The sequence below is a fragment of the Melozone crissalis genome, unplaced genomic scaffold, assembly GCF_028551555.1.
Source record: "Melozone crissalis strain CALT ecotype California unplaced genomic scaffold, PUWL_Pcris_2 ptg000009l_1, whole genome shotgun sequence".
NCBI classification, from domain to species: Eukaryota; Metazoa; Chordata; class Aves; order Passeriformes; family Passerellidae; genus Melozone; species Melozone crissalis.
In genome coordinates, this window is record NW_026535787.1 from 3,549,960 (window position 1) to 3,574,159 (window position 24,200).

The window sequence follows — 24,200 nt, forward strand, 5'->3', positions numbered from 1 at the left end:
TCCTCACCGTTCCCCAAGGAGAGAGCATTTGCAGACATCCCAATTCCACAACAAACTGTTTCCTTCAGCATCCCTCAGGCACTCGAGGGATGCCTGGCTTGGAGAAAAATCATGATTTTCTAAACCCACAGAGCTCATTATGCAGAACATTTATGGTGCATATTCAGAGATGGTAATAAATGCCCTTTTAGCCCTGAACAAAAGCCCAAGCCTGGAGGAAAGGGGAGGAAACAACAGAATATTTCACAGAATATTGGAATAATGAGATCAGTACAAGGTTGCACGTTGCAGACACCTTTTAGGCAATTTAGGTACTTGGGCTGAAGAGCTGTTATTAAACCACTGAGGACCTAGAAGTGCAACGTTGCATGAGATGATGTGCAAGGATCATTTCCTGCACTTCATAACTCTGTCACCCACTGGCAGCAAGGAGAAAGGAACTTCCTTGTGCATGGCTCAAAGTTTTGGGCTGATTTATGTGACGTGGGTGCCCAGCTGGCATGATAGATGAAAACATCTCTTCTCCTGATGAACTTCTTGTTGTTTCACAAGGGCTTTGATGTATTTTGAGCAGGTTTTCAACCTACCCTGTCACAGTTTCAGTGTCCAGTCAGTGGAGATGAATTGTTGATGGCTGGCAGTGAAATCTTAAAAAGGGTGCTGACATCCCAGCTGAACCACAGACATATGATTTGATTGATTTTGTTTTGTATGGGGTTGTTCTTGTTTTGGGGATTTTTTGCTGGGTTTTCTTTTTGTTCCTTGGTGGATGTAAAGAGTTGCTGTCCCTTGACGTCCCTCTGCTCTGTTATTCTCAGGAGATGGGGGTTTTTAATTGATGCATGCAGAAATAAAACAGTCCCTTTTTCACTCAGCACTAATGCTTCTGTTACAAAGTTTGCTGGTTTTCTCTTGCTGGGCAGCTCTTTTGGTGTGGTGTGATCTCAGATGCTGGAATATGCAGTCAGCACTTTCTCATTTGTCTCTCTCTGGTGTTAATTACAAAGCCTTTGCAGCCTGCACCATTGCTTCTTTTCAACTGTGTTTAGTCAGGCTTATTTCTGAAACTAAATAAAGGAGAAGGAATTGAAGAATTAATACTGGCACCTGCCAGTGCTTGAGTTAATGAGCTATATGAAGGAAAGCCTTGAGAAATTTTCCTTTTTTTCCCCTGTTTTAATTACTCTGGTTGTCCTATAGCAGCAGTCAGCACTCCAAGTAGTGTTAATTTCTTTGCCACAAGAAATCCCATGAAAAGAGCTACTTCTCTGTGTAGTTTTAACCCTTATATTTATCATAACCTCTGATGCAAAGAAGAAGAAAACCTAAGCATTTGTGCTCCTTGGAAATGCAGGGTTGCACCATAAGATATTCCTCCACTGTATGCTGAGCAGGAAGGCACCAACTCACCTTCACTAAATTTTGGTTTTGGTAATTTTTTTTAATGGATATATGACTTATATTTGAGATATAAGAGTGGTTAAATGACACACAGCAAGTTGAGCTGCATTCCTGTCTTGCTGGTCACTCACACTGAGTTTTTGTGCAGGCTGGACAGTAATAGGCAGCAACTCATTACTGCTGCATACAAGTGAGTGTCTCCCTTCAAAACATCTCATGCCTGGTACATGTAAGCAGCTTTTTGAAAGCCAGAGGCCAGCACTGTGCCTGTGAAGCCTTTGATCTTAGATTAAAATAATGCTCAGCGTGGGAGGGTGGAACTAGGAATGGTTGTCAGAGTTTGGGAAAGGTGACACAGGGAAAAAGAAATATCAAAAGAGTATTTGGGCCAGATACTCATCAAATAGGGGCTTCATCAACCCAAAAGCCATAAAGAGAGTGAAACAACAGTCACAGGAGGATGCTACTTAGGAGAAAAACACCTAATTATTGGAAGGTATCAGTATATCAGAGTGCCAAAATGGCTGTTTATCTGAATTGCCAGCAGGTCCCTGATAACTCTTCATAAGTGTAAAAAACTCCCTTCCAACTGTAGAATAGCTGCCCAATATTCCCTTTATAGGGGTGCAACTTCCACACTCCCTGTTCCTAAAAGTTTAGTCTAACTATGGTGTGAGTATAGTAAGATGCTCCTTTTCCCATGCTTACAAAGTAAAATGCCTCAAATTTTTGGAACATTTTGTAGTGTCACAAAAAAAACCACACTGCATAATTTCATAGGAAAAGAGGTTTTTTGACACTTTATTTTTAAAATGGGAATTGCATCTTCTGCTTTCTAATAATTGGTTTTTATTTAATCACTGAAGATTGCCCTTCTCTCCTTGGGGAATAGTTGAGATTTAATATTTTTTTTTTTTTTTTTGCTCTGACACTGTTTCTTCTCCTGTTTAAAAGAATTAGACACAAGGTTCTTATGCATTAATAGTTTAAAAGTAAATCTAATTAGTAGTGTCATCATAGCAGCCTCTTTCTAAAGTACAGTGGGCATGTAATAAGGAATTACTGCACCAAAAAAGAAATTAATTTTCTCTATCTTTGCTGAGAGTGGTTAATTAAAAGGAAGGTATTTAACTGGTAAAGATTGGATTGTTTGTGATATAGTTCTAAGTAAAGGGTTTGGGGTTGCCTGTGCTGCTACCTTGACAGCTTTCTTTAGGATAACCAAACACACACAAAATAAATCAGAGGAAGGGAGAGAATTTCTCCTAACTGCCCACAGCCAGATAAAATACTTCTGCTATAATTCACCTGACTCTTTCACAGCATTTACTTGTTTTGTTCTTGTTAATTTTTTTTCTCTTGTTTTTCTCTAATTCAATATTGGTAGTTAAGACTGAAGCATCTCACTGTCCTGTCTGAAAATAAGAATAGTGGATTCTTATTTTATAGGGGATGAAAATAAGAATAGTAGATAAAGTATTGGTCAATTTGAAATCTACCTTTAAAATATTTCTCTTTTTTTTCTATGCGTTAATTTTTTTTTACAAGGATCTCAAGTATCTTATTGATGACAATATTAGGATTAAGGGACATAATTAAAGGATATTAACTGTCAGTGGAGTTGCATCACTGGGGCAAAAGGAGGGCCCCTTATCTCTGTGTGGATGCATGAATAGCACCAGTTCAGCATCTGCCACGTCTATTTAAAATAATAATGAATTTAGTCCTTAGGAAAGCAGAAGATTAACAACAACAACAGCAGCTCTTGCCAGGATTAGAGTAGGGAAGTGCTGCAGCAGCATTTCTCAGCCACTCTGCCAAGACACTTGAGCTGGTGAGAACAAAGCTGTTTGAGCCATTTAAATCCCAGTTTGCCAGAGGAGCCTCCCAGGTCCCAGAGCACGTGTGCTCAAGATGTGGGTCCCCACCATGGCTCACTGCTTGCTGCTCACACCCATGGCCGACAGGCAGCAAAGCCTTTGTGCCTCTGTGTTTGTAATAAATTCACGTCGTGGCGAGGCTTGAAAGTGAGATTCAGAGATATTAAAGGCTTAAAAAGAGCTTCTGGAGTCATTTTGCACTTGGGTTTGTGTTATTGCATGACAGTGCTGCTGGTTTGCCACAGTGGTTCTTTGTCACAGCCAACCCTGAGCCCTCTGCTTGAAATGATCTCAGCATCTCCTTTGCCAAATTATTACACTATTTGTTTTTAGTAGTTTCCTTTTCATCTTTTAAGATGTTAGCTTTAATTTCTTGACTACAGGCCTGTTTCTCTTGCACTTGCCTCACTTTTTTTATGAACACTTCTTAGGCTCTTACAAATAATGCTAAATTTCAGCAACGTTTTTCCTCTGGGTGGCTGTTGGGACCACTTTTAAAAATTGAGATTCTACACAGGTACAGCATTTTGTTTAGTGGCATTTTCTGGAGGCTGTTCTGGACAGAGTTGGTGGCATTTTCAACATAAACACTGTGCACATGCACTTCACCACCAGGTAGGTGGACCAAATTCTCCCTCTGCATGAAAGAGTGGACATGTCTGACAACAGTTTCTGTGATTTCCTAAAGACTTATTAACTATATATATATATACATATTTTTATATATATATATATATACACGTATATATCTATCTATATATACACACACATATATATATATATGGAGAAATGTATAAAAACTAATAAATAAAATAATAAAAATAATCTTCAACTCAAACATTTCAAGACCAGAAATATCACCATCTTCTCCCTAACTCAATGGTATTTTTTAAAGGTTGGAATGTAAGATGTTCTGTTTGTCACTTCACTATTTCTGTTTCATGAATCAATTTATAATTTTGTTATACCTGATCATCTTTCTCTCTCTTGTCCCTCTCTTTTTTAAATTACTTTTTTAAAATTCTCTCATCCATTATGAATCCCAAAGTTCAACAACAAAATAAACCAGGGAATACTGTTACTGTCTTCTGTGCTGGGTCTTAATTTTGGAGGTAGAAAATTAGTGGTAAAGATAATGAAGGGATTTCATTGCTTCTTTAGCTTAATTGAACAGCAGATAGCTGAAGGAAATGAACAGACTAATTCTGGAAAAGATTGTGTTAACTTTCTCTTTGTTTTAGGCTTATAAAACAGTAAATAATAGAATATGTGCATTTTTCTCCCAAATAAACTCCCACAAATAATTGGAATAAATGCATTAATTTATTAGTTTTTATAAATTTTAATTATACAATTTTATACATTTAAATTAAGCTTTTAAAAAAATTAGTGCATTAATTTTTTTTTTTAGATATTTCTCCATATATATACACACACACATATATACATATGTGTGTATATATATGTATGTATATGTATATATATATATATATATATATACATGTGGTTAATAAGTCTTTAGGAAATCACAGAAATCATAGAAACTCCTGGAACTCTCTTGTGGAAAGACAATGAGAATAGAAAACAAGATGGGACTCAACAGTGCTGTCCTAAAATTTAGAAGCGAAATAATCAAACTACTTTTGTAGGGTTTGTATGGTTTTGGCCTCTCTCCAGGGTGTGTTGGGATTTTCCCACAGAAATGTTAGAAATGCCAGAATCAGTCATTTTGCATGAGAGATTTTTATCTGTGTTTATCAGGAAATCCTGTTGGCTTGTGTCAGTTTTTTCTCTTAGCTCTGCTGCCGTCCCAGTTAGTGAGAACAGCTTTATTAGATAATTGCAAACACATATGGGGACATTATTCTGATTTAAGAAACTCTTGCTTGGATTCAATGCTTATATTCTTGTTCAGCACATCAGCAAGCTGTCTAGCTTCAGATGAGGTTGTTGTTTGATATTGATTTATTTAAGTTTCTCCTAGTCTTGTATAGATCCTGGCTTCATTTCAAGCTAATTTGGTTTTAACTGAAATTGATGAAGCAGCTATTTAATATAAGCTGATAGAAGTGATTGCTAAGCTAGAGATGTGCAAACCTCCAAAAAACAAACAAAGAAAAGCCTCAAAAAGCTGCTTCTTGTGTGTGCATTTGAAGTAATCTTTTGAGCTGCTGCAAAGGGGGGGTGATTTTTTCTTATTGCCGACTCTAAAAATACAGAGCTTCAGATTAAATTGTGAAGGTATAGCTAGGAAAAATATCAGCACACAGAGATTTTTTTTTGCAGAAAGATAAAAATAGACCATGTCTAGTTATGTTGGTGTAATTCTGTGAAATGTAGAGACTCCTACAGATGGGGATCCTGCCAGGGGTAGAATGGGGACAAGTGATTTTCTAGTTCTGTGTTCTCTTTCTGACAGTGAAGAATCCCAGGTGCTTGTTGTCTGTGGTCTGCTTTTCTATTTGTGAATATTTAATAATTCAAAATATTTTTAGTGGCTTTTAAAGGCTCATCCAAGAAGTTCCTGGCCTTTGAGGTGGCCCTTGAGGAAGAACCTTAGTGCAGAACTGCTGGAGTGGCAGGGGGGATCTGGAGGGGACTTGCACTCTCTCCCCAGAGCCAAGATCAATTTTAACTTCTTTTCTCATGCTGCCTGGTTATTTTTTTCTAATTTTTAATCTGATCATGCTCCCTTTCACCCCTGGAAACAAGCCTTTAAATGTTCCAGAGTAGATTTTATTTCCCCCGCTATTCTTTAATATTTTCTGTTCTCTTTACCCCTGAACTTAGTCACTGCTTCAGTAGCTGAGGATCTCTTGGAGTCAGATTTGAATCCTGTTTTCCATATGTAGGGAAGAAAAATGGCCTGTTCAGCAACTTTTTAATAACTTTTTCCATTATTCTGTACACTAATTTTACCAGTCTCAAATATATAATTAGATAGATAAAGTCTACAGATAAAGCCAAGCCCCGACTAATCTCTTTTCACCACTCAAAATTCCTGCAGTCAAAAGCAGGCTACGTAGTAGCAAATGTAATTCCAATTTATTTTAATGGGAATTCAGGATTTTCAGATTGTGGCTGATTAGAACTTCTCCTGATACCAATTTGTTGTAAATTATTCTTGTTTTACATAACCCCCAAACATATTAATTTGCTACTTAAAACTGCTGCTGCCTGCTGCTAACAATTAGATAACCAGGCTGTCAGTCCAAGTTTTTCCCCACTGAACTTGGCAGGGTTTGAGTGGCCCTTTTCTGCCTCACCTCTGGGAGTCCATCCCCAAAGAGCCAATATTAAATTTAGCAAAAATGAGGACTGAATAATCACATGGATTCTGAACTGCTCATCCAGGCCAACTCTGCTCCTGCCTGAGTTGGAACTGTTTCAGGAGCACTTATGAAACGGAGTTATTTTAGTAGGCTGGAATGTTTGGCTGTGAAAATAACACACTCATTTTTTCCTCTATATTGGAGAGGACATCACTTAGGTATTGCACTCAGCTTCTGCTTTTTACTTGGACTGTGGCATCTTAGTGCAAGTGAATGTTGAGGTAGTAGACTTATTTGAAAAGAAAAGGAATTAGATGACAAAATGCTAATTAAAAAATTTTAGACTCTCCTCTTATTGTTGTTTCATGATTGTTTTCTACTGTTTCCTTTATATCCTTAAATATCTCCTTCCCTCTCTTGATGGTCCTATAGTTAATTCAACTTGGTATTTGTTTACAATTATTTTGTAAACAAATTATTTTTGTAAACAATTATTTTGTACAACAAATTATTTTGGTCATACAAAACTCTTCTGGGGCAGAAATTACCGAATCAAAAATAGCCCTTGGAAGGGCCATAAGTTTCTGTTTTAGACCTTTTTTCAGAGAAATTCCTCTGTAAAAACACCTGAAGAAGTCAAAGGGTAAAAAAAAAAAAGGAGAGGGAATTCCACTGTACCCTTTCCCACATGTTTCAGATGCAAGGGGAAAATGGGTTGCGTTTTTTGGTGATTGCTGCCATTATAGCTGCCTTAAAATTGTTGATTATTAGCTATACACAAGGAATCCTCCATGGATAAGCATTCCTAATTTCTGAGAGATTTATTTTCCTTCCTCTGCTACTTTGGATGTTTTGTGATACTGATGCAGAGGCTTGGGATCATTGCCTAAACCTTGTGAGGTGATCCCTTTGTAAACCAGGAGTTTTAGAAGAAAGGAGGTTTTGTTAATAGAAAGAAGTTTGGTGTTTTTTTAAATAGAACACTGTCCTTTATTACTACGTGAGCTCTAACTCCTATTCTGATTTTGTTGTGCCACAGACGTAAAATATGCAGAAATTAATGTGATAAGATTGAGGTAAAAATATCTATATATTACTGGAGGCTTTGGAGAGTGCATGGAGCAGGGAGCAGGAAGAGATTTTCAGTGTTATATGCAAAGAGTTCTGATGGAAGGTTTACAAACTTACACATAGTGTGAGAAGAAAGATGACTGTACTTATTGTCATTAAAAAATGCCCAACAGATAAAGCACGAGGAGGGTGCCACCAACCAGGCAAGGCAGAAATATTTCCCACTTGCAGGGTAACAGGGAGGACTAATCTGATTCAAGCCAAATTTACAAGCATTGCCTCACTCTTTTCTAAACTGGGGCTGTTGGCAGCTGTTAAATCAATTGTGAGCATTACAGCTCTTAAGTTACATTATTCATCAAGAATAACAAGTCTGCTTGCTGCTCGCCTCTTCCAAATGCTTGCTGCACACACATTTAGTGGGAATTCACATTTAACCCAGTCTTCACTGCAGCCAAGAGAAGAAGTGGAAAAAGAGCAAAATGTTCTTTAAGAGCAAATCCTAATGCAGGAGGAAAGTTTTCCTTGTTAGGGAACAGTTAGAAAGTGCAATTAATATTCCGGTTCACAGCTATTCAGAATTCCTGTCCCAAGGGGCACAGAGCAGCACAGAAAATGGTGATGGTGCTGGAGGAAGCTCCCTGGCCCTTGCACTGCTGGCCATGCCTTGCCCAGACAGGGGTAGTCAGGATTTATTGAGCAGTGCTGAGGGAGGGTCACTGCACAGATTATAATTTATAATTATAAATTAGTAATTAATTTATAATTTATAATTATAAATTAATTTATAAGGGGGAGCAAGACAAAGCGAAGGGCTGCGTGTGCCATGTCCTTGGCACCAGGTGGGGATGTGAGGTGCTGGATCTGCAGGGCCAGGTTCGTAGCTGTGGGAAGCTGTCACAGCTTCACTTTGTGCTGTCAGGGCAGCAGAACACAGCACTGATGGCATTTGTGTTAGTGGGAGATCATTTCAGATTGCTTGGGCTGTAATGGGACATTTTGCTAATGCATTTTGACAGCACCTTCAAAATACAGTTACACTTGCCTATCATAATCACTTGTTGTATGTTTTTTAATCTGACACACAGGACAGGCAGCAAGGAGAGGAGGAAGGGGAAAAAAAGTAGAAATGCTTTAGTGACTTACATGGACATTATTACTATTACACTTTAACTGGATTCCTGTCTGAAGCACAGAGCCTTTTATAGAAGAAAAACTTTCCATGGGATGCTCACAGCTGACATACACCCTTGTTCTGTGGGTTTGGTGGGGAAATGAGGGCTTGTGAGCTGCTGAACCATGGCTTTGCAGAAAAACACAGTTTAAGGAACTCCTTCCAGGGTTATCTTCTAGTCCAGGGTTATCCCAAGCTGAACCCTTGCCTGCCTGTAGTACACATTTTGTCCCAGCACTAGGCTGGGAGCTCCAGCTGTGGCTGGAAAGCTTATGTGGGATCTCACCAGTCTGCAAGGCTTTTGTGTCAGGTGTAGAGATTTACCCATCAGCCCTGGGCTCTCAGAAATGCACCTGGTTAGTAGTGAATGTGAGATGTGTAACTGCTTAGTCAAGGACAGACCTTTTTCCTGTTGTGCTCTCTGTATTGGCTTTTAAAAAGTAGTATTTAGTGAAAAAGAGGTCTCAATGACATGTATGCTGGAAACCAGTCGTCTCAGTCAAAGTTACATCAATAAGCAGGTAATTATTTCTGTTACAACTTTAGTTTTCAAGAGCAGATTTTCTTGACTTGATTGCTTAAAATTGTTTGGGTTTTTATGTGCTATCTTGTATCATTTGTACCAGATTAATGTGTACAGCATTCTTTTTTCTGGATTCTTTCTTGTTCTTCAAACTTAGCCTACAAAAAAGAAAACCTTTTCTATTGTCTTGAGATTTGTTCAGAAAAAGTAAAATAGATATTTTGGAAACAGACCTGTGATCTGCGCTTTGCTAAGCAAAGCAACCAGATGGAATTTGACTTCCCCATTACCTCTTAGTAAACTCCAAAGAATTCTAATGGAAGTAGTTGAGAATATTCCTAGTAGGGAAAAAACCCCGCCCTATTCTGCATCAGTTGGTCCTGATAGATACAGAATGTCAAATCTCATGGTGGATTCCCTAAATGCTTCCATCTTGTGAGGGTTTTGGATGTCCTTTCAGCCTTCTTGGTTTCTGCTTTTGACTGTTAAAATAAGAAGTGGGAAAAAATTTATATAAAACCAATGTTGTAGTTAAATCCATGGTGTTTGCAATATAGTTCCTTCACTCAGAAAATGGCATGGTGTCTATATAGTAAAACCTTTCTTATAAAAAAATGCAGAGTCATGAAAGGCATTGTAATTCTGTTTTGTGATTCTTTTCCCCATAAACTCCAGTGGAATTGCAAGCTGTTAATTGAACATGTGGCATTGGATATCAGCACCAAGTATTATTTGTTAGAAAAAGCACAGAGCAGAGCAATGCAAACTGAGTTTCCTATCCCTTCTGATGAATTTCCTGTATTGGCAAGTGAATGCTGTTGGAGAATATTGATTTCTTGTTTCTGTTGCTGATTGTAAGGAAGGGTTTCATTCTGTAGCAAATACTGTGTAAAATGCAATACATCGCATTCTTTGTTTTCTAAACAGCTGAGGTTCTGCCCCCCTTGGATTCACACAGGTAGCAGGCAAGTGAATAAAAATGCTGAACTGTGAGATGTTTTTAAAAATTTACGTTTAATTGGATTTTTGTTCAGCAGATAATTGCTTACCCTGCAAACCCAGACATTTTTAACACATGCACACAAAATGCATGTTAGGTAATTAAGAAATTTCTTTTTAAAAGGAAAAATACCAAGGAAGAAGAGGCAAAACCTAAAGCACACAGTGCAGAAATGCATTTCAGTGTTCAGATAGTTTTGCAAAAGCCTTTCTTTTCAGCTGTGAGAGGATTGTCAGCTCACAGATGTCCCCAGGGGCTAGAACTGTTTAATTTTCAGGCTTTCTGCTGGAAGGATGAAAATACAGTTGATGAAAAAAAAACACAGGGAGGAAGATGTTCTGACAATGATGAAGCTGTAATGTTTTGGGTCTTCTGTTTAAAGCTTTTCTTTAGAAACCTCTCTGCACATGACTATATCTGTTTATATGTTTAATGGCTTTAGTTTAAATCATCCTCCTATTGCCAGATTCTGACAGCACAGAGATATTTGAAGGCTGGTGCTCATGGCTTAAGTCTACATTAGCAAGGAGTGTGGCCAAATAGGAGCAGATCAGTAGCATTCAGCAATTTGAATTAAGGATCCTGTGCCCACACCATGACAATTTTTAAGCATTTAATTTTCACTTGAGAAAATCTCTATCAGATCCTACAGACTTCCTGTAGTAGGGAGAACCTCTTCCAGTATACCTGGAATAAATGTATTTGTGTGGTCTGGGCACACTTTCTGTTGTGAATCATAATACAAGAGGGGGAGAAATGGGATTTTCCTTTCAAAGTGTGGCTAAAATATAGATGCAGCCATTAAGTGGTATTAACAGCATCACTCGCAAAGCAATGGCTGTTTGCTGTATACTGCTGCAAATTACAACCATTTTTTGATACCTTAAATTATATCAGGTTTAATGACAGTTGCTTAAACCTTAGGGATTTTTTTCCTACAGATTTAAGTGCTTGCCATTGCAGCAGCATTTCTCTTCCTAAGAGCTTTCCTTTCCCAGCACCAGCTCTCAGTGAATTCAAGAAACAATGAGTCAGTGGTTGGCAGTGAAAGTAGCACTGAACAAGGCATAGGCACAAAATTTCAGCTTGTCAGCTCCTGTTCACATCAGTGCTGAAAAATGTGAACTTTGGTTTTGATTTGGGTTTTATTTTGGTTGGTTGTGTTTTGGAAGGGAGGACAGTGAAGTATCTCCAGTGTTTGCTTCCTAAACTTTATGTGCCTCTGGCCATGTCTTGCCTCCAGTGGTTGAATTCAAAAATATGGTGAAATTGGGAAAAATAACTAATTTTGAGGTATGAGAATTTGTGGGAAATGAGTGTACAGACATTCTAGTCACTGGCTATTAACTGAGCCATTCTATTTTTATTTTATCAGCGTCTGGTATATTTAGTGTTGTGAGATTGTCATGTTTAAGCCCAGCTGACAACCAAGCCACTCACTCCCTCTCCCCTCATGGGATGTGGGAGGGAATCAAAGGAGCAAAGTGAAGAAACTTGTGAGTTGAGAGAAAGACAGTTTAGTAGGGAAAACAAATGCTACATACAAGGAAAACAAAACAAGGAATTGATTCCCCACTCTCCATCAGCAGGCAGGTGTTCAGCCATCCCCAGAAAAGGTGGGATGGAACATCCCTTTGGCCAAACTGGGTCAGCTGTCCCATGTGTCCCCTCCCAAATCCTTGTGCACCCCCAGCCTGCTTAGAAAAGACCTTGACAACGTGTGAGCAGTTCAGCAGTAAAAAATAAAAACTTGGTTGAATTATTAACACTATTTACAGCACAAATGCAAAACACAGCCCCATAGCAGCTGCTATGAAAAAAAATTAATCCTATTCTAGCCAAATGCAGCATTAGAAATAGATTGTCTTTTTTTATGTCAGTGACAGGTAATGAATTAACAGCTCAAGAAACCAAAATCCTCTCTTTTTTACCAACAAAATAAGTTCAGCAAGGGTGTGAAGAACACAAGCTTCCCCCACGCTGCTCGAGCAATGTGCCTCAACCCTGACCTTAGAGCAAATCTCTGAGGGAAAAGGCGTTTGTTAAATTTCTTTTCCAATTAATTTGACAGCTCTGCAGAGACTCCTAACAAAAGTACTAATTCATGCAAATTGCAGTAGTGGACCTGTGTCATCAGGGAGCTGGGCTGGGCTCTCTGAAACATCACACAGGCCACCAGGCAGCATTTTGATTAGAAGGTGACACTGGGTTTGGAGCCTGTTCTGCATTAATTTTCTCCCAGGGACACCAAAAGATTCCTGAATGTGCTAACAGAGGTGGGAAGTTGCAAAAGAATATTCAGCCTCAGTAAATGCATCATCATCTTCCCTCCATCCCTGAGAGAAAATTTATCCCTTTTATATGTCTGAATTAACTGTTCTGACTTGGGATCTGTGCATTGACACACTGGGAGAGATGTTCCATGGGTTGCTCAAAATAAAAAACAAAATCTGAAAAAAAGCAAAGGCCCAAATGTGTTAGAGAGCAAGATGTAATCTGTGGTCCACTATATAAGTCAATTGGTTTCATCAGACAGTCATGGGAAAAATAAGAACATTTTCCACTGTATAAATGGCAGTGTAGAAACAGAGATGGGTATGATCAAAGGATCAGAAGATATTCCTGTTAAAGCTGATGGAAAAGTTTGTCTTTGTTCATCACAGAGAAGATAAGCTCATGATAGATCTTTGTAAGATGAGGAATGGCTTTGAGAGGACACATCAAGAGCAGCTGGTCTTCCTGTCATGTAATAAAAACCAAGGGTACATTGATTTGGTGAAAAAAGTAACAAATTTGAAGGTAAATTGAAGGAAAGATGAATTTTTGTACTTCACATCAACTACCTAAACTGGAGCAGAATACATCGCAACTAATAATTTGCAAAAAAACCCCCCCAAATATTGGATAGTCTACATGAAGGGCAGTACAATGATGATTAACATAACGATCTTTTTAAAAAAATAAATTAACAGATATCTCTATATTTCCAGGGTTTTGAAATAGTATTTGAGTTTTAGGTATGAGGGTGAAATAATTTATATGGCAATTTATAAACATGAGTTTATTAAATTCCTGTTTAAGGAATACCTGTTTAAGTGATACCTGTTGTAAAGGTTTAAATACCTGTTTAAGTGATCCACTAAGATTTCTTTCCCCCAAAACTGGCTGCAGAGAGGACACAATGCCTGACACATTTTGAAACCAGGTGCTTGCATGCCCACAAGTGAGAACATCTTTTCTGTAAAGAGGTTTTAGGTCTGTTTTAGGTCTGCAATCTTTGACATTGTACTTTAAACAAAGCTGCTGGCAGCAATCCTGGCTGAAATGCACTGCGCAAAAAGAGACACAGAAGCCCTGCAAGGCACAACGTGCAGCTATTACAGACTTTGGGTTTTTTGTGCTTGAAAGGTGCAGTGTTGTTCCCTCAGGACAGGACTATCTCTTATGTACATATAATTAATATGTCTGCCAGTAACAGTTATTAAACAAAGGAACAGGAATTGTTTCTGCTCAATGGCTTGACCTGGGAGTAAAGCCAATTTAAGAAGCATCTGATTAAAATATGTTAAGGTCACAGATCACTATAAAATATGAAGCGAGGAGGAAAAAGGCAGAAATTTACTCATGAGGAAGATTAAATACTACTGATTTTTTTTGTGTGTTAGCAGCAGCTTTCAGGTATAAAAAATGAGAAGTGCTCATTCTGAGGAGTGTTTTCCTAGAGACATTTCAGTGTGACATTGCACTGAATACTTGCTCCATGCATATCTCATGGATGATGCAAGAATACACATACTAGGATAATTTTTAAGTTTTAATTTCTTTAACGGACAGAATGGAATCCTAAGGCGAGGGGACTGTCAATATCCTTTCCTCTTTCTGGGGATATTCTTACAGTAGTGGTAATGGGGTCGAATCCCAAGAAGAGCTGTTATCCCTCATTCAAGCCTTTCTCACTCTTTTTTTCTCTTTGCTCAGGTGCCAGCAGCACAGCCCATCACAGAGAAAGCCTGCTCTGCATGTACAGCAATAGCCCTTGGTTTTAGAGCTGCTCACTTAAGTGGTGTCTTTTTATTCAGGTCTGATGACAAAAAGTGTGCCTGCGGTTCAGTGGAAGTATGAATCAAAAGTACAGTCTAATTTTTAGAAGCCTTTTTGGGCTGAGTTGGTGTTCAAGAAGTTCATGGAGGCTCAGGATAGAGAGAGAGGGGATGCTACACACATATAGAATGCTATAGAATTTATGGCTTTTGAAATAGTGATGAACAACCAGAGCTGCTGAAGGTGGTTTCATTGCTCTGAGGGGTTTTGAAGGAAATCTACTTTATAAAGTTTGCTGATGAATGGGGTGCCATAGTGGGAAAAAAAAAGGAAAATATGTGTAAACACTTTCAAAAGGAACTGGAGAAAAGTTCAAAGATGCAAGGCTGTGTGTGGGCATTGGGAGTCAGTAGCATTTTAAGGAAAGACTGGACACATCCCATTGCTGTGGTTTCATTGGCATGGTGGTGGGGGTGGTGGGAGGTTATAAGCTGGACTTGATGGTCTCAGAGATCTTTTCCCACCTATTCTGTGATTTCCTTCTCAATACACCTGGCCAGCCAAGGGTCATCCTGTGATGACCAGGCCCAGCTTCAGGGCTTTGTACCTGTTCAAACACAAGCAAATCTATGTCCCTGCAGGGACTGGAGGATTTTCTCAAAATCCTGGAAGTGAAGAATGCGTTCTGATATGAGAATTAAAATATTGATTAGTTCAATTAACTCACCTGCTCAGGTGACAGTGGGAATGGTTTGCAAAGCCCCTCTAAGAGTGGCCACTTCCATGGGGAATGCTTCCCTGTCCTGGCACAGGAGGTTTGTCCCGAGTTGCTTTGATTTGTCTTGTTAGTGCACACTCTGAGGATGTGTTATCTGTGAGCTGCACAGGTTTGTGACTGAATTCCCTTCCTGGTAAATGCTGTACCTTAATGCCTCAGTGACATTTCACCCCTGGGCTGTTTTAATGAGGAGCAGAGGAATAAAGACAGGAAACAATCAATGGGTGGGTGCTGGTCAGCCATGCCATGGATGTGTAATCCACTTCCAGCCTGTTGTGATGCTCCAGCCCTGCCTAAAAAGCACAAAAAGCCGAGCTCCTGCAGGGCTGGGCAGTGCCAGGCAGTTTCTAAATGAAGTTTCCCTGACCTTGTGCAGGAGATGGGCCCTGTCAAGCCTGGAGTGCTGGGGCTGGGACATCCCCAGTGCAGGCTCCACTTGTTCCTTGGTGTTTACAGCTGGGAATTGTTGAGATTGCTCTGTGTGCAGGGGGCTGCAGGACCTGAATGCTAAAATGCTCCTATTTGCTAACAGATTTATGTTTTAATATAAAATTAATTGCAGTTTAAATTAATAATTTAACCCTTAATTAGGAGCGTGTTTTCATCCCAAGCAGATTAGTCAGGCTGAGGCAAAATTCACTTTGCTGCAGAAAAGGCAACCACATTCCTTTAATCAGTACCAAGCACAGATTGTTGCATGCATTTGTTTTCCTCTCACTGAATTAACTTTCCCTGCTCTCTGTTTCTGAGACAAACTCATCAGTTAGAGCTCAAGGAAGTTCATTTTCACACAGTAACAAGGACAACCAGAGTCCTGAAATTCTGACTAACATGTGACTCAATAAAGTCATCCTGACATCACACCCAAACGAAAGAGACTGAAATCAGAATAAATGCAGTTTTAGAATGCTGCAGATGGAAGTTACCACAGGAGTCACCAGAGCCAGCAGGCTTGAGGAGATCTTCCTAAAAAAGCAAAACCAGCCAGCCTTGCTGTACTGTTTATATCACAGAAGTTTATATCATAGAAGCTCCCAAAGTTTCCTTGACTCACTTTTAGTGTGCTAACAGTTTTTTTCTTCCTGGCCCATTGCATCTACTTCCTCCTGCATTGTTCCCCATTGTGAGGGAAAGAAAAAGTGCTTAGTTTTTGCAAGAAATTGTTGAGTAAAAGCAACTGCTGTTCACAGCTGGTTTCCATGCTAAAATTAGAGATTCTGTGAAGACTTCCTATGCTAATTCCTATGATTTTTATCAACCTAATTGAAACCAAAGCCATGGTATTTGCCTCAAAAAGCCAAAGCTTCTTTTATCAGTACTTGTAATCCAATTTGTCTGACAGAGAAATTAATGCCTTTGGAAGTAACAGCTTCATTTTTTCTCTCTTATATATCAGAATTTTAAAAAATTATTAGTAATTATAGGAAGTACATCGACAATATTTTTCATTGGCGCCTCCAGTTCTGAGCTTCAGTTTCAAGTGTAAATGCATTTTTTTTTTTTTCTCCTTTGGGCTGCAGTTGTGAGTAATCTGAAATTGGTCTGACAGACAAAGACAGAAAGTGCAAGACAGCCTGAGGGGAAGACATGAGATTGGGATGCCCTTGCTAGGGCACATTGGGACAGCAGGAATCTGACTGGCTCACTCCCCCACTGACCATCACCACCTTTTCTTAAATGAGGTCCATGAGTTTTCACCTGAGGGATGAGAGACATTGATTTATGGGCAGTTTCTCTTCTTTATCCCTCTGAATATGTCTTCTTCTAATGCAAGCTTGTTTACTTCTGTTAAATTCATTGCTTTTATTACAATACTGGTGGTAGGGCCTTTCTTTTTTCGTCCTTGCATTAAACTAGCATATATATTTATTTAAAAATTCTGCTGTATGGAATCATAAATACATCATTGTCTCATAAATGTAAAACTGTCCCTTCAAGCTGGTTAAGCAAAACCATTGGAGTTTAATACCTGGTGGAAGTTTCCATGAGAAGTTTTAGTGGAAGTTATCTATATTAATGAAGGAACTGAAGTGTGGTGTTTATTCCTTATTGTGTTTGCTTAGTTATTATTGCTGGTAAGAAGGGGATTGGCCTCTTTTCTGCCTGTCTTGCTGTCTCAGGGCTGGGAACAGAAGCAGCAAAGTCACTGGAGGTTCCTCTGTCAGCCAGAGGGGCTTGATCCAGGTTCCTCATGGGGCATCACATGGGAGGGGATGGCATTTGAGTTGTGAAAGGCTGCAAAAATAACAGCTACACAAAAAAACCCCCCAAACTCTGTTGTTTTCTGCTGCATTTCCTTCTAGTGGAGGGGTGTAAGAAGGACTTAGGTTTCCTTTATTTCCTCCAGTTAAATGGGAATCCCCAAGCCCCTTGGGCAGCCTTTGAGGAGAGGGGAACACCAGAAGTGCCAGCTGGATGGGCTGTGCCAGGTTGGGCAGGTTTGTGCTGCTCACACAAGGTCATTTGTAGCAGTTCTGCTTTTCTTTAGCAATTCTTACCGTTCTGCTGTAGCAGATTGTCTGCTGGGGCTGTGACTCAGAGGCTCAGACTCAGGGATGTTTCCTCAGGGCTTGCAGGAGAGAACTTGGAGCAGGAGCTGTCTTTGGCAGCTGCTTTGCTGCAGTCTGGAAGTTGGAGGGAGCAGCTGCAGCCAAGCACTGCCATTTGCCAGGGCTGGGAAGAGCTGGAGGGAGGCTGAGATTGGCACTTCCCTGTGAAACCCTTCGTGCTCCTCCTGCTGTCCCTTGTTGGAGGAGGCTGTCCCTTTTTAGGATGTTTCAGAGAAGAGCAGAGTAGTTGTTCTCTCACGATTCACCAGAGCATTTCACTCAGGTGTTTGGCATCAGTAGCTAACCAACAAATCTGCCTTGCCTAGGTGTTTATTTAGGTTTTGGTGATAGACAATAACAGTCCCTACCTCCTCCATCACTTGAAAAGCTACTGGGATATCTGTTCAGAGCTTTTTCCTACTTCAGGCTGCCCATCTAAAGACTTTGCTAATCCAAAAAAAAAAAATCTTTTTTACACAGGTAATACACGCAGCTCATTGACATGATCATTTAAAAATGGAAAAGATCTTTCTCTGTTCAGGTTGTTTTCTTGGTTTTGGCTTGCTTGCTCCTGACTTGATGAACTGAAGAGATGTAGTTTCCAATCAGTGTGCCCTTGTAAGAAAATGTTCGCAGCAGAGGGAGGATAAATTAGCTTCTTATGCAGGGCCAAAGTTTTGGTAAATGAAGCAGAAGAGAAGGAAAAGGAGCGAAGTTCTCAAAAGGAAGTGTAGAAAATGTTTCTTCTTAGTGGTGCAATACCCTGTTTTGTTTTCCAGGCAAAATTAAATGCAAATCCAGGCTGATGCATGAACTCCATGCTACCAAGATGTTTTATTTCTGCCAGCTCTGATTATGAGAAAAATCTGTAATTTTAGACCATAAATGTCTGCAAACTGTGATCCCCATATGGGTAGGTTCCAGGGCAGTAGTCACATGTTAGAATCAAGATGCCCAAGGAATTTAAAACTCTATCCCTGTTACTTTGCAGCCTGTCGAGCTGGGTTCTACAAAGCCTCTGCTGGCAATGTGAAGTGTGCCAAATGCCCCCCTCACAGCTCCACCTACGAAGATGCATCTCTGAACTGCAGGTGTGAAAAGAATTACTTTCGCTCTGAGAAAGACCCTCCATCCATGGCTTGCACCAGTGAGTAGCTCATTCTGCTCGGGGCTGTCATTCTTGCTGCTCCATCTGTCCCTCCACAACAGCTCGCCTGCTTGCTTCCTCTCATGTCCCACTGCAGTCAGCCATCCACTCCCTCTCGTGTCTTCTTGAGTGTTGGACAGGCTGCTGGAAATTGGTGGGCTGGGTTTGTGCCTGTTCTGATTTCATTTTCTCCTTCTTGTACCCTGTCACAGTCGAGAAGGAGAAGTAGGATTTTTTTTATTGCTACCTGTACTCAGCCCTCAATCCTGAACTGCACCCTGAGGGAACTCTCTAAAGAAAACATGGTTCTTGTTAGCCTAGGTCTGTAATCTAGTGAAATATTGCAGGAGTCTCCACAGGAAATAACCAGAAGAGTTTGGTTAATAATGTTTTTTTTTTACTTTTATATTTCTGTGCCCTCGTTATTCCCATTTTGGAGCACCCTTAGGGAGAAAATCTCACTCCCTGCTTTCCCTTTCCCAGGACCACCCTCTGCCCCGAGAAACGTCATCTCCAACATCAACGAGACCTCGGTGATCCTGGACTGGAGCTGGCCCCTGGACACGGGGGGCAGGAAGGACGTCACCTTCAACATCGTCTGCAAGAAGTGCTCAGGGGGCGGGCGGCTGTGCGAGCCCTGCAGCGACAACGTGCGCTTCCTGCCGCGCCAGAGCGGCCTCACCAACACCACCGTCACCGTGGTGGACCTGCTGGCACACACCAACTACACCTTCGAGATCGACGCGCTCAACGGCGTCTCCGACCTGAGCACCCTGTCCAGGCAGTTCGCTGCTGTCAGCATCACCACCAACCAGGCTGGTGAGTCTCCCTCGGATTTCCTTTCCTTTGAAGCTGCTGGGGTTTGTGCACCTGTTGTGTTTGTGGGGTTCCCAGATGAAGTAAGGAATGACGAATCTGACTCTATGTGGTATTTCTGGGGTCCCCCGTTGTGAGGAGGAAAGATGAATCTGACTCCATGTTCTTAGAAGGCTAATTTATTATGATATGATATGACATGGTATGATATGATATGATAGTATATGACATGATATGGTTTATATTATATTATGCTGTACTAAAACTATACTAAAGAATAGAGAAAGAATACTTACAGAAAGTTTAACTAGATACTCATGAAAAACTCGTGACTCCTCCCAGAGTCCCGACACAGCTGGACAGTGACTGGTCATGTAAAATAATTCACATGGATCCAACTGAACAACCACCTATTGGATAAACAATGTCCAAACCACACTCCAAAGCAGCAAAACACAGGAGAAGCAAATGAGATATATTGTTTTCCTTTTTCTCTGAGGCTTCTCAGCTTCCCAAGAGAAGAAATCCTGGTGAAGGGATTTTTCCAGAAAATATGACCATGATAACTCCATGTACTCAGTAGGCTAATTTATTATTTTATTATACTATATTATATTAAAGACTACTATACTAAACTATACTAAAGAATACAGAAAGGATACTTAGAGAATGCTAAAAAGATAATAATGAAAACTCATGACTCTTTCCAGAGTCCCAACACAGCTTGGCCCTGATTGGCCAATGAGTGAAAACAACTCACACACAATCCAGTGAAACACTCACCTGTGGGTAAACAATCTCCACATTCCACATGAGCAAAATACTCATGTGGAAGGAGAAGCAAATGAGATAGTAATTGTTTTCCTTTTTCTCTGAGGCTTCTCAGCTTCCCAGGGGAAAATCCTGGGCGAAAAGATTTTTCAGAGAATGTGAATGCCACATGCACCTTTGTTTCCTCTCCCTGATTTGCAGGATTTGCTCTGTGCCAGGGTGACTAATTGTCTTGGATATTCCTGTAAAAGTAGAAACAAACCTAGTGTGTGTTTCTGTCAAAGAGCCTGGCAGCATGACTGTTATGATTAACTCCCAGTTCCCAGTTAATAGTCTCTAATAGCAGGCTCACATGATTCCTTAGCCAGAATGTGTTTTATTAATAAAACCAGATTTTAATAAAACACTCATTTCAATAATCTCCAACGTAAATTGCTGTAGTAATCTTAGTGATTAATTTTGATTAAATAGAAGTGAAAAAAGGCTTTGATGTTAGATGCATAAAAAGCTAACATTAAATTAGAGAGATTGAAAACACGGCTTTTTTTTTTCCTTTTTTTTACTCCTTTACAAGTTGTCTCACCAACTGTGTATTATTGCCAACATGATGGGGGTGTGGAGCTGAATACTGAATTAGATCGTGGTGTCACAGTTGATGGGGTACAAAAGGGCTGCTCTCCTTCTGTGGAGACTTTTTAAAGCCTTTGAGGTCCTGCCTGAGCACGGCAGTGTGCCCTGGCTGTTGGATCAGAGCCTTTGTCATCGCTGCTCTGTTCTGCCATTTGCTTCTCATTTGACATGGCTCCATTTATCTGAAAGTTGTGAAGAATCTAGACTCTTCCTTGGCATTTGGTTGGGTGTGAAATTTTTAGGAGCAATGTGTGCCAGTGAAGAGAGAGAACTAGATGCTGCAATTTCTGTGCTTGTGCTCCATGCAGCTTCCATCAGGAGGCTTTGTACAGAAAACATGCATGTGTTCAGTAAGCTTCCTCCCACGTCCTCCCATCCCACACCATGTCCCCAAAATACTTCCAGTTCTGTCTTCCTGAAGCCACAGACAAGTTCACATTGTTCTAAGTAGGCATCCTCCTGGTGGGCTGTGTTACTGCAATGTTTTTCACTGTAGAGGGTGTATGTTTGCTCCTTAAATCACAGATCAGCGGTAGTGGGAGGCATAAAAATGTGAGAACAGGCTATTTCCTGACCCCAGTACTACATTTCCCAGTGCTCTGGGGGGCTGTCTAACTGTGCAGTAGGCAGACAGAGGTGAATCCACCCAGTTCAGCCCTGGCACCTGCGTTTTATGTCCATTCAATTTGTTGCTGTTATAGTTCGTTGTTTTGGATTTTCGGATCAGTGATTTGGAGCGTCCTTGTTGAGTTCCCCTCTTTCCTTCTGTTTCTCTGATCAAAGGTGTTGCCTTTCAGCTTGTTCATCAGCGCAGCAGTTAGAAATCACCTGAGGACAGTCCACAAAAAAAAAAAACTGTGCAGGATCAGGGAAGTTCTTTCCCTCTTGCTTTACAGCGTGCTTCCCTAGGGCCCTGAGCTGCTGCCTTTGCTCTGCAAGGTGGATTTTGATTTTGGAGTGGAACACACAGTACCTGGGATGTGGCAAAGTCAAAAGCATTTTTGGCAGTAGCAGCTCTGTTCACTGTAACCCACAGGTTGCTTAAGCAGTTTATTTTCTGCTTCTATGCATGGCCCATTTTTCCTGTAAGTACATTTAGGTGATGTGGGTTAGTACAGGCTTAACTGTGCTATCTCTTGATCATGCCAATTGGTTTACTGTATTAGAATTCCCTTAGAAACTCTGCAAGTTGTTAAAATTAGACCTTAAGTATGTATATAAGCGGTCTCTTAAAGTATAATTACAAAAACATAATTGCATTCCCTCACTGGTCAGATCACAAAAGGGATATATCAGAAGCACATTTTTAGCTCTGTAAGGTCTAGAATGCTGTCCCAAGAGAGCTTTTCTACAGCTTTATCCAGCTTTATTCTACAGCTTAATTTCCATGTACCATATCCAAGTGGGTCTGGATTGCCATGAAGGGTCACAAATCCAGGTTAGACCAGAGTGGCCATGGGGCAGAGCAAGCAGAAGGAGCAAAATGAAAACCCTGTAGAGGGTAGATGGGAACAAGAAGGTCAGGTCTATGACCTTCTTTTTGCAACAGCATTTTCCTGGCAGCTGCTCCACATCAATCTGAATGTTCTGTCTCAAAACACCAACTTTGCATGTGCATCTTCCTGAACTCTTATGCCTTCCATTATTTAGTGCTGATTCAGTGTTCATGCTTCTAGCAAAATTATTATTAACATCAAAGTTTTGTGAAAATAATTAAATTTTCTGTATTTTCCCAATCTACTCATGCCAATCCCCAAATATTTTCCTTTCTTCCCCCCTTATATCTCAGTTCTTTATTACATTGATGACAAAATAGATTGGGATTTTTTTGATCATTGTAACAGCTTTAAATGGAGCTTAATTCTTAAGGACTTTAAGGCCTTTTAACCCAGGGTCTCAACAGGGCAGCTGCAAAAGGTGGTAGCAACTAAATTCAGCTACAATAAGGCAATGTCAGCACTAAACCAATTCCAAAGAGTTTTGTGCTGTCACATCTCCTGGCACCAGCAGAGGAAGAAATGGGATGTGTTGTAACAAGAGACTTCTTCCATTTCTGTCCTCAGCTCACCACAGCTCTTCCACACAATTCAGGCAGGATGCAGATAGGTGCCAAAAGTAAATAAACTGGAGAATAAAGAGGAATCCCTGCAGAGGAAACATAGAAGGCTTTTTGTGGGCTAAATTTCAGCTAGAAATGTCAGTTTTTTCCTAATTGTAGGAAGTGATTATGCTTCTCAATTGAAAGACTAAAAGTGCCTAACCCTGAGGTTTGGCCTCCCCACAGATCAGTTGTGCACCTGCAAAATTTTGATTCCTTTCCCTGTCAGAGACTTTTCCTAGAGGAAGCTTAGAGAGCAACCACCCCTGCATCCAAACTGAAGCATCCTATGCAAGGCTACATTATAAATAATAACAAAACCCCAGATCTACTTTATATCACCTCAAGCTTCCCTTGACAAGCAGTAGTTTGATTATCTAGAGTCTCTTATCTTTTATACTTCTAAAAGCCAGGAGGCAGAACAAGCCACCTAACTTGTTTAATCATCTTGCTTAATCATTGAACCTAGGCATGAAAAGACATAGGAAATCAGTTTGTTTAGTGAGAAAGTAACCAGTAAGGCACTGCAGAGTTTTACAAGAGGCCAGAACGAAAATTATTTTTAAAATAACCTTTTGAACAAAATTAAGGTGGAGATAGAGAAATTAGGATCATTAGTAGTGTTGAAGGGTTTGCAGTATCTTGACCTCCCTGTGCCATTTAAAATTCCAAGCCATGTGTTAATTTCAGCTTGGAGGGATAAACATTTACAATGGAGAAAGAACCAGTCAATATTTCAGTCCGGTTTTAAGTAGAGACTTCTGTGGCTCCTTGGAAGACTTGTTGAAACCTTCGCAGAACCAGAACTTTATTTGTATGAAATCTCTGGCTTCAAGGGAATAAGTTCAGCCCCAAGCTTTGTTTCAGTGTATGTATTTGATTATTTGCAGGTACTTTGATGCTATTTATGTGCTCAGCCTGCACTGCACTGTCTTCAGCAGCTCACAAATGATGTGTGATGCTCCCTGTTTAAATAAAATCCATATTTAGAGAGGGTTGTGTGCACTTTACAACCTATATCCCAAGGCAAGTCCCTTAAGTAGATCTGT

The 24,200-nt window shown here is 40.2% G+C and overlaps 1 protein-coding gene across 1 annotated transcript in view; it reads left to right on the forward strand.

Annotated features, from left to right (window-relative positions):
• The window catches only part of EPHA3 (EPH receptor A3), a 172,191-nt gene that overhangs the window by 93,083 nt on the left and 54,908 nt on the right, over positions 1 to 24,200 (forward strand). Inside the window, exons 4-5 of the mRNA XM_054270246.1 lie at positions 18,681 to 18,836; positions 19,320 to 19,655. Of these exons, the coding sequence (XP_054126221.1) occupies positions 18,681 to 18,836; positions 19,320 to 19,655 (492 nt within the window). The remainder of the gene's footprint in view (positions 1 to 18,680; positions 18,837 to 19,319; positions 19,656 to 24,200) is intronic.